Source organism: Struthio camelus, chromosome 1 (genome assembly GCF_040807025.1).
Source record: "Struthio camelus isolate bStrCam1 chromosome 1, bStrCam1.hap1, whole genome shotgun sequence".
NCBI lineage: Eukaryota > Metazoa > Chordata > Aves > Struthioniformes > Struthionidae > Struthio > Struthio camelus.
This window is the reverse complement of record NC_090942.1, coordinates 102,208,063-102,223,453: the sequence shown is the minus strand read 5'-3', so window position 1 is coordinate 102,223,453 and position 15,391 is coordinate 102,208,063. Positions and strand designations below refer to the sequence as shown.

The following is a 15,391-nucleotide window of genomic DNA, read 5'->3' as shown; positions in this document are numbered from 1 at the left end:
CTCCCTTTCTCTCTCTCTCCCTTTGTTTGCTTGTTTCTTTAAGCCAGGCCCTTGCATCTGTGAATCATCTGTTTGACAATAGTGAGCTATTCAATACTTCATTTACACCACATGAGGGGGTTTCAAACTGTGTAGGATGCTAGAGTTAATTTGGAAGTCCTCCTGTTTGGAAATGAACCAGCAAGCAAACTGATAAATTTCTTCCACTGAGTAAAATCTTACTGGGGCAACCTGGTACAGGAGAGTTTATAAGGAAAGAGATGAAACATCGTGCACTAGAAAACAGATGGAAGATGAGTTTTAAAGACATAATCCGATGTTCCCTGAAATCAAATAGTGTTAGCTGCAGACTTCCCTGACCTTTGTCTTGTCTGTAAGGACTCAAATAAAATATAATATGATTTAATATTATTTCCATTAAAATCTCCTTGGACAGGATTAAGCAATCATTATTCCCCTGCAGAGCTTTGAGAAGCTTTGCTGGGCTTATTGCTCAAAGTTAATTGAAGAGTCAGGAAGAATTACCTACTAAAATAAACAAATTAAAACCTTTTTTCCTTTCAAATACCATAACTTCTCAGTTTTAGTATACACAGATCTTTCTAATGTGGGCTTTTTCTGTGATGGCTTAAAATCCAACCAAAATCACATAAGGTAACTAGTATCCTGTTCTAGGTAACAAGTATATTTTTGTACAGTGTTTCTTAAAAAAAATGTAAATTAAAATGAAGCTGGAAAGTTTTGCAAGGCTTTTTGCAAGGCTTTCCGTATAGTTGGAACAAGGAAGAATCCTATCTACAACAGAAGACTCTCTAGATCTGTACTAAGATGGACTGTTTTCTCAGGAAATCCCAGGTGCTAAAGCCTATTACAAGCAACTGTTAACTAATTAATCCAACTCTAGGATTCTCAGGCAGCCTGTGCTCTCCCACAACCTGCACCCAGGCATTGCAACAATAGACCACAAATTAGATTGACTGGAGAACACAGCGCAAACAATAGGGATGCTCCTCAAAGAAACAGTCCAGGCTTAGTTAGTGTACAGGACAGAAAGGTGCCATACAAGAAAACTTAGATGGTGCTATTAAAAAAAAAAACCCAATGTAATTTAGAAGGAGGAAAAAGGTATTTGGAAGGATTAATGCTTAGTGGGATGACTGCGAGGCATGCCAGTACCTGGGCATCCTCTAAGCTCACAGCTGTCCCCTCTGCTGTCAGAGGTGGAAGCACCGCAAAGGCTCAGGCCACTTTTATTCTCCTCAGAAACAGATGAGAACCACATGTACATAAACATACATTGCTGGTTAGCTTTTCTGTGTATCACTTCTAAGTCTGAGTAATGTACATAAAAAGGACCAAATGCAGCAGATCCAGAGAATTTCACTATATTACACTTATGTTATACATGACCTTAGATTCTGACTAAGGTCTGCCTTACAGATTTTGCTTTTTCATAGATTTGCGTTTAGCAGTTTAATACTTGAGCCTTTTCTAGAAAATCTTTTCTATTCCTATGCAGCAAGCTTTGAACACTTTGCTCTTATAAAACGGCTTTTATCTGGCATTCACATAGCTACCTTCAAGCATCTGATAATTTAAACTTTAACCTGGGCTGAAATGTTTACGGTGCTCCAAGGCTAGCAGAACCTGTGCCCAATCTGAATGATTTAAGCCTATGCACTGGGGCAGGAAGCATGGAAGCATGGAAGAGTGGAGCCAGCAGGAAGGGATTTTCCTTCTTTCTCCCCACAGTTCCCCCACCCAGCGAGCATCAGCTGGCCAGTGCCCCCCTTTCTCTGTTTTCCCCCCGGGGAGCTCTCTGGAGTTGGCAGGGGAAGGCAGGAATCCCTGTTGCCCCTTTACCTCTCCCCGCTGTTTAACTCTGACACTGGGGAGGAAGACAGGCAAAAGCAATCCCCTGGCATGGAGACTTTTGTTTATGGAAGTATGGGAAAAAGAAGAACACAGCCGACAGCGTCATCACTGCCGGCGGCGGCGGCGGCGGCGGCGCGGCGGCGCCACCTGCTGGTCGCGGAGGGCGCAGCAGCGCGGCCGCCGCTGGGGGCAGCTCGGCGGGGCCGTGCCCACCCCTCCCTGCAGCGCCTCCCGCTTCGGTCACGACCAGTGGGGTTTGGGTTTTTTTTTTTTTTTTGGCCCTTTACGACTGCGACCGAAAAAAGAGACATGAAAACAACGCGGGTAATGAAAAGGGTTAAAAGGAGCATGTTAGAGGGTTAAACGCATCGTGCAAAACGTTCCTGTCCGTCTTGACCGGGAAGGGATTGAGGTGATTAAAACAAAATATCTGAGATGATGAAATAACCCGTCCTTAACAGGTGCGCTACAGACGGCCATCCTCATCTAGGTGATCCTCATCCTCAGCAAGGAAGAAAGCCCAGGCTCTCTTCATCCCTTAGAGTGTAGCTGTCCAGCGCTTTTGTTTGTTTGCATGCTTGCTTTTTTAATCAAGGAAAAGCAGCCCCCCTGCTGCAGTGACTGCCAGTATTAAAAAAATGTTAAATTGTTTTCCTTTTAAAACCACATATGAACACGAAATGATCAAATTAATGTCAGTTCTTCTGTGCATGCAAAGTCTGTATAGTTTTGCAGGAAGCGGCGTGTTTTCTCAGAAGCACACATATCACCTCAGTGATGGATTTAGGACTAACTACTTGTGCTGTAAGGTAACTAATACCACAAAATACTAAAAGCTTGCTGATATTTCAAAAGATCTGTCAAATCATTCTTTCCAGCAAGTCATTCATGCGTCCAAAGTCACAAGAAATACCGTGCTCTGAACCTTGATATGCATCGACCAGCTTTTAGCAGAAAATAATGCACCATTTTTAAGTTGCACGTGGCTGATTTTTAGTTGATTTGGCTTAATTACAGAAATACCATTGTGATAACAGTACCTTCCCAAATAAGCTTGGAGGGACAGTTCATTGGCTTACATTGATCTAGGACCACACTGCTGCCAAAAGGAGTGCTCCTGTTGCCTCTCTTTTGTCTTGCGTCAGTAATCCTGCAGCTGCTGACCTGGATGAGAGCTATTTGGCAGGCTGGTCTGACCCAGTCCACAGCGTAGTGGTTTAATCGTTAGTGCCAACACAGGGAAATACCAGGGCAGGGTAGGGGTAAGACTGGACTGTCCCTTCTGCAGGCTTAAGCCACATGGGAAACTACCCTGCGGGTCTTGGAATATCTGAAGATAATAAGTGACAGAAGCTGATCAACAGCAAAGGAGGATTAGAGAATTATATTCCTTTCTTCTTGTGCACTATAAATATAATATTCAGAAAAACAGATTTGAGAGTGATTACTGTTTCAAAAAAACAGCACTTCTGAAAGGGCTGGCCCTTTCTGTTGGGTTCATTTTTCACTGGATTCCTTAGGTCTGTGGTCCAGAAATGGCTTGTAAATGAGCCCAGGTTTACTCTTTCTTGGGTCTTCATAAAAGGCAACCAGATCTTCTTTGCAAACAATTACACCAGGCCTGCACAGTGGCCTTTTATTTTATCAGCTCCTGCCAGTGATTCGGTGCAGCAAACCCATGATGGCAGATGCAGGCTATTTCCTTTCAGTCCAAGCTATTGATTTTTTTTTTGGTTTTACACTGATAGAAAATTACATACTGTGTCAGATTAGTCAATATTTGTGCAGTAAAAAAGTACTAATTATCAGAACTGCTCAGGTATGTATCAAAAAGCTTGTAACAGGGCAAGGACTCCTACGTAATCATGGCTTCCATACCGCAGAGCTGTCATCTCTATACACTCACCAAAACAAAAAGCTTCAACACTTTCTTTAGGCAGGCTTATGGAGTGATATGTTAATCTACTCCCATTAACAAGACAGCAAATTCCCAGTTGATTACGCAATTCAAATTAAGCACATATAATCTCACTGTGACACTCACAATGGTGTTAACATAATGCATCTATGGAGATAGATGGGATTAAGTAAGTGTGCTCAGGAGTGCTCAGCTTCCAACATTAATGTCATTTAGGCACTCTGAATTTTAATATGGGTCATTAACACCAACCTCCTGTAATCACTGCTTTAATGGCAGAGCCTTTTAACTGTGTCAGTCGTCTTCTGTGCACTGCATAGGCAGTGTAGATAATGCTACAGGCTTTCCAGTTCGTGGCAGGATGGGGGAGTCCCATCAGACTCCACCATGGATGTGTACTTTATTGGCGGTGGTGGTGGCTTGAAAGACGGAGGTCTGTTCATACTGGAATAAAAGAGACAAAACGTAGTAGAACACAAAAGCCATATAAAATATTGATGTAAAAAAGGAGGAGGTAGATGGACACTACGTTAGAAGCACAATATAAGAGAGTCCAACATTTGTTCTTACATATTGCAGCTTTCTTGTTTCTTATTCACAGCCCCACTACACGTTCTGGTGTTCATTCGGCTTTCTCAGCTCCCAGCTCCCAGTCTTACTTTATTCACGCTTTTTGTTTATTCATGTCATTCATTCATTCACTTTATCCACGCTTTAAAAATAATTTTAGAATTACTCACATTGTTGTATGAAGTTATATTCAAAGACTCATAACTTTTTTTGTCAATTTATAGGCCATTTGTAGGTTTTCTACCACTCAGTCTGTATTACCCTGAAAGTACAGTTTTATTAAAATATATCCTCAAGTAACCATGCAAAATGAGAGAGCGGGAGCAGTAGGCAGGGAAGCTATTAAAAGCTGGGGATGTGGGGAAAAAATTTTGCTTGTGCTGTTCCCTTGTACCCCTATAACATGCACTAAAGCAGCACTGCTGTTATTTTTGAAGTTAATTTTACATATATCCCACAGAATGGATGAAAAGACTGAAAACACTCTACATTTCATACCTCTGTATGAAACAATGGCATTAACTATCCAAGAACTTAAAAGGCCATGTGCACTATGGGCAGTCTCTAGTGAAAAGGCTCAAATCGAAACATCTGTAATAAAACCTGTGCTGTCCTCTGTACCATGCCTCCTACCCCTTTTTCCAATACTTACATTTCTTTTTGATACTGACACCATTTCCAGATCCCTAAAACTATCAGGAAACTGCAGAGCAGAAGCAGGACTGCTACCGCCGTCGGCCAGGGGAAGGGACGGGCTTTCACGTTCTTCCCAGAGCCTGGAAGGGACACATGAAACAGAGCTCAGCTGCACGTCGCCACCAAAGAGAGGAGTTGATACTTGCTGTTTGAGGCACGCTGCTCCCCCCCCCAAGATGCACTACTGTTCACAGAGCAGCCCCAAATCAATAGGGGGTTGCCAGATTTGGAAACGAAGGATGGTGAACTTCAAGGACTATCGTTCTAATTTGTGGACTTAAACCACTTTTGTTCTAGTTGGGTTTGTGGGCTGGTTTTAACCACCCATCAGTTCACACAGTGAGATTATTTAGCCACATCCTGACAAGCATTTCATCAGAAAACCACCAGTTTGGTCTATTCCCCAGCGACTTTCCCAGAGAAGAGCAGCTGCCTGCTCCGGCGTTTAGGCACGGCTCTTGGTCTCTCTGGGCTATCTGTCACATTGCTGATGCCAAACCCCGTCCAAACTTCTGGCTGAGGGCACAGCCACGTTTGGGAAAGTGCTGCAAAGCCCGGGCAACCCTCTGAGGCTTGCTGAGCCCCCTTGACTGCTTACCCAGAGGCCATCAGGGGTCTTGGCTATAGGGAGGAAGGAGAGGAAGAGCGTGGTCATCCTCTGGCCAACAAGGAGGGCAGGACCGCAATACCAAAAAGCATCTGGAACAACCCACGGGGCAAGGATGCAAGCTGCAATGACACCAGCCCTTGCCCCTTTTTTGAATTACCCTGGCCGTATTGACACAACGCTCCACGTTTCACGCTTTTCTGCATTTCCTGTTTACTGCAGCGATCTATTTAAAGGAGATGTTTCCTATGATAATGTCTCCCCTGCACTATTGACCAGATTGCCGGTAGTATAGAAATCTTTCTGTCTGGTGATGGAAATTGGATGGTCTGTAACACTGAAGGATAGATTACCCAAAAAAGATATGGGCACAGAATGTTCTTAATAACTTGTTTGTTTTTGTCAGTGTTTAGCAGCCACTGTTGTTCACACAGCTGAGCACTGAAAACCAAATTCCAGCATCTGCATGTCAAAATTCACTTAGCAAGTTGTTTACTTTTTTGGCCTACAATCTACCATTAGACAAAAAATACATTTTTACCAAATTAAAGAATCTTAGAAGACACATTATGATGTTCCAGCAAAACAGCATCAAGCTGCTCAGCACTCTAGGAGAAAGACAAGCTTTTCACCTCTTTGGTAGGGTAATGAAAGCACTAAAGATACCAAGTGACTTAGCAGCATCACAAAGAGTCTGCTCTGGGTGCAGCTGAGTGAAACCCTGGCCTCCTGTATCAAGTACGGTGTCTGAACCAAAGAAAAATCATCTTTCATCTGGGTATTTTCCCTCTTCTAATACAGCTAAGCTACCAATCTTTAAGCTCAGTATTGCCTAAGGATACAGTCCTGTTTTTTCTAGCTGTCTCGAAGTTCACGTCTTCCAAAATGATAGCTAAAATATGTGACTAGACATCTGCACAGCACTTATGATGCCCTCGGCTTGTATTCTGCGAGGATTGTGTTGCGTTCCTGGGGCTTTGCAGGGATACAGAGGTGGAACTGTTCCAATTTGTATGAAAAGAGATAATTTTCTCAATTGACTTTACAAACCTGCACGTGGCTGCTTCATTAGGCTTAACTGTGGCTATTTTATATCCTTTACTTTTCTCCGATGCAAACAACAAATGAAACAGCAGTGATGCTTGAAAGTTTCTAGTATAACGGCTGATTTATAAACCCAAGAAAAATTCCACTGTTTAGATGGTAAATGAGTAAACAGACAAAGCTAGGAAAATCTCTAGCTTTCTCATGAGATGCTGGTTCTGATCAAAATTGAGCAGTCAAGCGTATATATATATGTGTGTGTGTGTGTGTGTGTGTGTGTGCATACACACACCCACACGCCAAAAATCAATCCAATTTTATGGCACTCTAAAACTTCATGGAGAATTTGGGATGTAAATGCAATTTAATTCTTTCCTCCGTTTTATTTGGTACTTAATTCTATGGGGATAAGCATGGTAGATCTGGTATTTGAAAAAAGAGAAAAAAAACCCACATGCAGTTAGAAATCTTGTAACACTCTGCTCTATACAGCATGGCAATGAAGGCTACTTATTATTATTTATATAATGGCTCATGTTACAGCTTCAGAGGATTTAACTGATAACACTAATCCCTGTGGCATTAGCTCCGCAGTTCTGGGAGGACACACTGAAACGCATCGGTATGCCTCGGCAGGTGCACCAGCGCCTGTGTGCTCTGCAATTGTACTTCAACTACAGCTGCCTCACCGAGGGCCCTTCAAGGCCATGCCTCAGCTGGTTGTCAAGCGGACACGGCTGCAGGGAAGACGATGAGTGGTGCAAGGCACAGCACCGCCTGCAAACAACAGCGTGATTCAGGGCACTTTTAACAAAAGAGCAACAAGGAAACTATGCAAGAGGAGAGTTGTGAAGCTTTAGAAGTCTCAAAGCTTCAGTTTAAACGTGTGGTTATGGACTATATACCAGTAAAGAAGCACCGGTGTGCTGCCAGAAATATATACAGAAAATAAAAAATGTTTGTAGCATTTGCACCTCAGCCAGAAGGTGCTGCCGTACGAGTGCGCTAGCGAACTGACTGGCCCTGCCTGTTCTCAAAGCAGACAGACAAACCCAGTTGTTAAGAAAAGAAAATTATTTCTGGCATACTGCTAGTAAATAGAGACTTTAAAGGGGAAAAACTGCCGATCAATGTCCTTCCCCTTCTTTTTTTTTGCATACACTGCTCTTTACTACTCCTGCCGCCGTTCAGTGTCCTGTTAGCTAGCCTTTATTGCCCCACGTTATTTCACGATTTCATTGCTACTCTGTGATTTTAGTTAGCTTCTCCAGTAATTTATTTCATCTACAAGCTACCCTCAATACCCACTACATTTGCCTAGCAACTCTCTTAATTTTAACATTATTAAATTAAATAGGTCTAGTAAAAACATGATACTCAGATGATTGCAGTTCCTCTTTTGCTGCTGCATATCCTTAATGGTGTAGAAGACTCAAGTCTTTCACTTAACTCAGTACAATCCCCCAGAGAAGCTGCTTCTACAAAGTATTAAAAAGCCAGTACAGATCACACCACCCAGCATCTATCCTTTGCTTGGGCACAACCTTTTCATGTTTCGTAATACCTTTTGCATGCTGATGCGATGACTGTCGAGCAGCAGCCGAAAATAAGGACGAGAGAGCTAATGTTCTTGGCAAAGGCATCATAAATTGAGGAACATGTAGAGCCCAGTACCTGCTACTGTGTTTTTTCAAGAGACTCCCAGATCACTCTATATTTGCATCTCAGTAATAAGGTTGTGCTACATTTGCATTTTGCAGTATCTTTCACTAGCTTCCTAACTCCCATATTACAGTCCCATGAAGCAAAGGAGAAGGAATCATCTACGTATGTGCTGTTGTCAAACTCTTATTGAAGGCTGGGGTGCTGGTATAGTTTTTTGTCTCTGGAGTAAAAAACATCTCTCTTATTGAAAAACACACAAGTTTGCAAAAGTTACTCTAGAAGACAGCATCACTTGTTCTTCATTTTTCCCTCTGTCTTCCCTGTTTCCTGACTAAAAATGTTAAATAGTTGTAACCTAGTACCTGAAATTTTATTTTCCCTCAGCCGAGCTGACTGAGCTCTGTATCAAGTTTTAAAGGTCTGTCGCAAGCTAGAAACTCAAGATGAGTTTAGTAAAACAATGGATAAACTTTGAGAAAACATATGGGCTATTTAAGCCTGGATTTTTGAAGAAGCCTAGACAGATTGCTTCAGCTGAAACTCAGTAGTTCTAAGTTCACAGGCCTGTTTTGACAAGAAATCAATAGAAAATGATGAATGATTATATGTAAACCAGAATTTAGACACGATTTCACCAGCTCCAATGAGATGAAACTGTGTTCTGCTCTAGAAAAGAGAGGTTTTGAGAAAGTTGGTGTATGGAAGTCATGTTTGTGATGCTCAGTACCAGTTACCAACTGATTTAACAATTTTCCTTTTACCTTTTTTTGAAGTGCTAAGTATCCTAGCTAGCTATTTATCTGATATTCAAACACAGACAGATGGTGGTTATCAAATAGACCTCTATTTGCCCAAGAGGACTATTTCACATTTACTAAGAAGAGTCCATCTTTCTTAACACCTGTCTCGTTTTTGGAAAAGTACCATTAAGCCATCTGAACAAATCTGAGAAGGTGAAATGCAGCTATTACATAGTGTGGAAAGGACTTATGTGGAAACTAAAAGTAGACCCGGCTGCAGTTTTATGAGCTCTGGTTTTACTTCCACTCCTCTTCCTTTTGGGCACTCTTCCCTCATACCAATTCCCAGCTAGGTCTTGGATTTTCACTAGAAATATTAGCAATTATCGCAAAATAACAGACGCTGAACCGAGCCTTGCTCATACTGTGGCAGACTTAGGCTTGGCTTCTGGACGTGGCTGCTTCCCAAAGGCTCTGATCAAGAAGACTTTGGTATGGCAACAAGAAGCAAGGCAGAGGCATAGTAATGCCAACCCCATGCGCCCGGGCACTCCCCACCTGCCTAAGGGTCCTGACCTGTTCCACGCAACTGCTGCACAGTTGGGAGAGTTAGTTACAATGAAGTTGTTTCCCAAAGCCACTCACTAGAGAGAGAAATGGCTCTTCTCTAGCAAACACCGTGACTTTGACTTCCTCTCTCCTCAGTCAGTGATAATACATAATCCAGACAGGAGAATCCTCACTGTTGACATTGTACATTTACAGCCTCAGTTGTGAAATTTGTTGCTGTGAAGAATGAAGTGAGACAGAAGGTTTCTGCTCCACTTGGGCAGGCTCTTTGCTCGCCCACACATGAGCCAGCTGGTAAAAGTGTCTCTGCTCTGGGGTACGGGGAGGACAGCAGAAGCAGCAGCACACCGTAATTTCAGCACCGTTGTGGTCTGCATTCATGCCCTAACATATCTTGCTCTAAACTCTTCATCCCTCAGGGCATCACATTAAGCCATCCGGTTCCCACACAGCGCTCTGCCGGGTCACGACAGAGCTTTTCGTACGGCTTCTTCCCCTGCACTACTGCACACGCTGAGAGTTGCAGTACTCTTTCATGTCTGGGTAGATACTGCTATAGCGCCTCAGTATGTTACTTTAAGTGAAGTTTACAGGATTGAATTATACAGTTTAAGGAAGATGCTCAACATCCCACGGACTCAGAAAAGTTTCTCTGTTGCGATTGATTTTACGTTTGGGAGAATAAGGCCGCTGCAGACACCAAGGGCCGAATCCAGCCTTGCCAGGTGCAGCCTCAGCTGTGGATCATTTCCGAGCCATTGCTCTGGTGTTGCTCTGAGGAGGAAGACGGCACTGAGGAAAGACTTGCTCCATTGCCTCTTCTTTGTGCTGGCAGGGCTGCCATTTAACACGCACCATTTTCTCTCCAAAAGAGGAGCATTTCTCATGCTGGTGTGTACTGGGGCCACGTGACAGTGAGCACAGCCCTTGCTGCCGGTCAGGACAGCAGGAGTACTTGTCTAACTAATGTACAAAAACAATCAGTCCTACAGGGACAAACGACTGAGCTTCAAACTGAACAGAGCCTTAAAATAAAAAATGTTTGCTGACAGGCTTTGCTGCGGGAAAATCCTCTCCACTGGAGCAGTGGCTGGTACCAACCCTGTATTTTGAGCCTGGGACCCAGCCACCCAGAAGGTGACAGGTTCAGCACTTCGTCCGCTCCCGATCCGTGCGTGCGCTGCTGCTGCGCTGTCAAGCGCGTGAGAGCCTTTTGGTGCACGTACCTCTCCCCAGGGAAGGAAAGCCAAAACACTTGCGAGTGAGTCACCCTGCGCTGTACGGACTTCAGCGTGCCCAGGCCCCCACTGGGCCTGCCAAGGCAGTGAAGAGGAGAAATCACTAAGTTGTGTCACGCGCTGTAAATATTTGGTTTGTCAGGGTGTTGTGTTTGTACTCACGTGTTCCAATATTTCCTTCGAGCACTTTCAAGCTGTAATCTCATTCTATTTTTTTTAATTTATCTCATTCTATGATAGTTAATTAGAGATAAAGAAAATAGCAGTTTTAGAAATATATACTTGATGTCTATCCATTTGCTGAAATTAATAGTGAACTGAACATTAAAAAAATTATTAAATCAATGCAGCATTTTCTTATATACTGGTTTTCAAAAAGTGGTCTTCCTGCTGTATAACACATTAAGAAAAAGGCTCCAGTGAACATTAAATTACTTGCCAAAAGAAAAGCAAGACATTTTGATGTGTTTATGTACCTGTTGCTTATGTTCTTGAAGCAACAGAGGGAAGCTTTTGGGCTGAATTCTTTACCTTGTGTCGCGGTAGCAGGAGCTAAGCTTGCTCGACTTGTGAAATCCAGAGGGGCCAAAGATACAGACCGATTCTCTAAAGAAAAATAGATTATGCGGTATTACATGGTGCCACATTTAGTTGATAGGGTGCTTTTTAAATAATATTAATAAATCATAAAGCAACCCAAATGACTGGAGATCAAAGTTCTTGCACTAGGTTTTGGGTAAACACAACCTCTGCAGCAGAAATCCCACTACCAAAGTTTAAGGTTAAAGACTGAAAACATATACCACTAATTCAGTGGGCAATCAGACGTAGATGGAGTTATTAATGTAGACACTTTCACATGAGTCAGCTGTGTGCTTTATTTATCTACTTTTTTAATACATAGAGGTCCATTTAACTGCCATGGGATATGTTATGCACTTAACAGTGGCGCTGCCCTATTGAACCAGGGCCTTTCCAGAAACGGACCTGATGACACGCAACAACTGTATAAGCCATTCCCAAAGCAGACATAAAGGTTAGTAATTGATAAAAATAGTTGTACATGGATATCTGTAAGCTGCTCGGGTAAAGCAGTGGCATTTATCTTGTATCATTAATGAATGAGAATCATCTGACACTATCAGATTAAGGAAAAGTGGTGATTTTAACTTCTCTTCTATTACAGGCACCACTCTATCATGAGAGAAGAAATATATTTGTAATTGCATAGAGTTTTTATTCTATTTTATAAAAAGTATAGAATAATATTCAACTTTCAGCATGCCATTTTGCATACTGTCCTCCTGTGATAGAATTTTATCAAGATTTGTGTTAAATATCTTCCTAGGTAACTTCATAGATCACAAATTCCCATTAAATGGCATTACAGGTACCGTCAGTGTCAGAGCACACTGACCTTTCACTGGCACTCCTCTGCTTCTGTGTACATGACATTTAAACACAGGTCAGAGAGAGATCATTCATCTATTAACTGAGCAATAAAGAGGGACTTTTTTTTCACCTGAGATAGTCATGATGGTTGATGAAAGTGCTGAATTTCCAAGGTCTATAACAAATCAAAGCAAACACTTTTACTCAGGATGGAAGAGTTATTTATTCCAGTTTAGAAAAATGGGTCCTTGAAGGGTTCAAGAGTGAGAGAGAACACATTGCACTTAATTTCTAAATAATGTTTCAATGCTCAAAACAACCCAGTGGTACAGCAGGGAACAACAAGCACCTGAGGGGTGGAAAACAAAGGGAAAACAAAGGTCTGGGGCACTAAGGGATTTGGAGTTCCAGGCTCCTCCAAATTACCGATCTGCGTCTCACTCAAAACGCAGGAATGAGTTACATGTGTTCATCTCATACAGGCAGATGCACCTTATTAGCATGCAGTTTGAAATAACATATATGACCTTGCGGTGACATCCATATAGCTCCATCCACTAGATATTTCAGAGCCTGCAACTCCGACAGTAAATTGCAGGGACACTTTGCCCTGCAAGGTGCAGCTCCAGAGCGCTTCAGCTGAGGTGTGGAAGAACAGTTTGTCTTTTTGCAGTAAGCTAAAAACAAGACCAGCTTGCAGGAGCAGAGCAAGATTTAGCAAATTTACACAAATTAAGAAAGCATTCCATCAGTCCTTTAATTAGGCAAGAGTGTTCGGGATCTTGGCTGTGTACTTAAGTAGAATGTAGACTCATTAGTAGAGATGTTATTTTTAATTATCAGTTCAGTGTTGAAAGAGCTATATTCAAATGCCAGCTCAAGCATTAGAAATAATATTAAGTGCCCCTCAAGGCTGGAGTTTAATTATCCTTGGACTTAACTATGATAGATTACCTTACAAAAATATGTGTTCATTGTATTTTCACTGAATTCATAGCTGTAGAAAAGGATCCCTAACCATCAGTGCAGAAACAAGTTTGCAAAATCATTTCTCCAACAGCTTTAAGAGTGTTTTAGGAATTTACAGATGCATTCCTAACATGATCCGTATTATTTTACTTTCTAATTTGTCCTACCTTCTGAAGCCACGGTGGAGAAAGCTTGAATTGAGACTTCATTAGACTTATTGTCTGTGAAGAAAAAAAAAAAGAAAGCAATTCTTAAAAGTAGTTAGGCTTTGGTTATAAAAGCTGATAATTTAGCTTGGGTTTTGTGTCACACTGTGCATTAGTGTGGCACCTTCACAGAGCACAGCTGAGAAGTAATTTAATTTTTTTTCCTTTCTCTCACCTCTAAATACATGAACATTTTTATACAGAGTGGATTTATCTTTGTGCTAGTATAGCCTGCAGGCAAGAATGTAGACTTCTTTAATGGACAGCTCTCTGATTTGAATACATTTCTACAAATCCACAAATTGGGTGAAATGAGTCATTCTGGAGAAAAATGATCACTCATATCCCCACCCTCCCTACATTTCAAGGCGACCAAGCTTTGATTCCTGATGCGGTCTCTCTTTGTGGAAAAACATATCCACTAAGTACATCCCCAGCCAAAAGAGAATACAGATGAGTTGAGGCAGGTAGCTACTCAGATGCATGGTGTACCCACAGAGGCCGTAAAGGTGGCAGCAGTTCAGGAATGGGTATATTATCTGCACACTGAGAAGCATGCCCAGTAGAAGAAATGTCTAAGTATGCGTTTGAGCCTGAAGCCCAGGCACGCATAAGAGGGTGCTAAGAGACATCAGACCTCCCTTCTCGTTGACTGCCCTCCCACTCTCAAGCATGCCATTAACCTCTCAACCACTGCATCTCCAGCTTTCACCAGCTGCCTGAGACAGTATTTCTCCACATTTTCCTAATCAAGCAGCTAACTCAGAGTACAGGGAATAGGGAGGGGTCTCCATTGCCTAGAACATTTCTACCATCTTACAGACCTTTCGCAGCTCTCCTTGAGGATGTGTAACATGGCCCTAACTCCAAGGGTCTGAGTTTCCAGAGAGCTTCATTGCACGCACACAGATTTTCTCCCAGGAGTGCTCAGTGAGAAATGCATGGTTATAATAGCTTACTGGTGCCTTGTAGCTAAGTGAGTGTATTTTTGGATACAGGAATTGCAGCAGGATACAGTTTAATGAACAGCAAGCATTTTCTTAAGTATGTGCAGGGACTTTCTTTTCTTTTCCACGGGTTAAGATTATTCAGGCATTTCTGACAGGTTTCTTAGCTCGTTTAGAGTCTTTTTTCAAGCTGTGTAATGAATCTGTATAATAAAACTTCCACATGCTTGGCATTTCCTCAGTATTTTGAATAACGGAACGCATGTGTTGAGTGTTCTTAATGTTTTATATTTCAGATGTGTCCTATCTATGAAAACCTACCAAAAGAAAAAAATATTTCTTCTGATGAAACATTCCATGTTTCATTCCTGAGGAAAGAAAAGAGACATGCACACAAGAATATCTTATGTGCCTGGTGGATCCCATGTAACATTAGCGTTGATCTTAGTTGATAGAAACCTTCACTATCTTGCGAATCTTCTTGTTTAACAGACATTTCTGGAAATAAAAAAGAAAAGCTGTGAGGCACTTCCATTACACTCCAAACTATAAATCAGAGCTGTGCAAAATGCTGGCACTGAAAAGCAAGCTCATATGGCTGAACGTTTCTTTGCTGAAACTCTGTTCAAAGATTTGGCGAGAGCAGCACGCTTATGCCAAGCTGTCATTCCCACGAATGGCAACAGCACGTGATGATCCCGACTGTTCGCCAGCTGTTCTCTCTGAGGACGCCGGATAGTTGCCTTCATCTGGGGGGGGCACCTCTATGGTCCCCTCAGCAGAAATGGTATGGCCACAATTGCCTTTCCTGTGAATCATTTCTACAGCTGTATCGTTAGCAGGTTTTATTACCTCCAGACTGGTCCCTCAGGATCTCTCTGTCCACGTACCACACCAGGCTGGGCTTGGGAAACGCCTTCCTCACGACACAGCTAATATTTGGCTACAGGGTAG

The 15,391-nt window shown here is 42.3% G+C and overlaps 1 protein-coding gene across 6 annotated transcripts in view; it reads right to left on the bottom strand.

Annotated features, from left to right (window-relative positions):
* Positions 1-2,157: 2,157 nt before the first annotated feature.
* CD96 (CD96 molecule) overlaps positions 2,158-15,391 on the bottom strand; it is a 28,948-nt gene continuing 15,714 nt past the window's right edge. Inside the window, exons 6-12 of one of the 6 annotated variants that reach the window (XR_011134686.1) lie at positions 15,290-15,380; positions 14,759-14,935; positions 13,452-13,505; positions 11,455-11,529; positions 5,016-5,139; positions 4,364-4,505; positions 2,161-4,237 (exon numbers count right to left, since the gene is read on the bottom strand). Coding sequence is in view for 4 of the 6 variants with exons in the window: in XM_068908378.1 (XP_068764479.1) it covers positions 4,129-4,237; positions 5,016-5,139; positions 11,455-11,529; positions 13,452-13,505; positions 14,759-14,935; positions 15,290-15,380 (630 nt within the window). In the remaining 2 variants the exon portion in view is untranslated. Of the gene's footprint in view, positions 4,506-4,533; positions 5,140-11,454; positions 11,530-12,321; positions 12,491-13,451; positions 13,506-14,758; positions 14,936-15,289; positions 15,381-15,391 lie in introns of those variants that run through there. The other 5 variants (XM_068908378.1, XM_068908360.1, XM_009675064.2 and 2 more) reach the window with 5 other exon arrangements.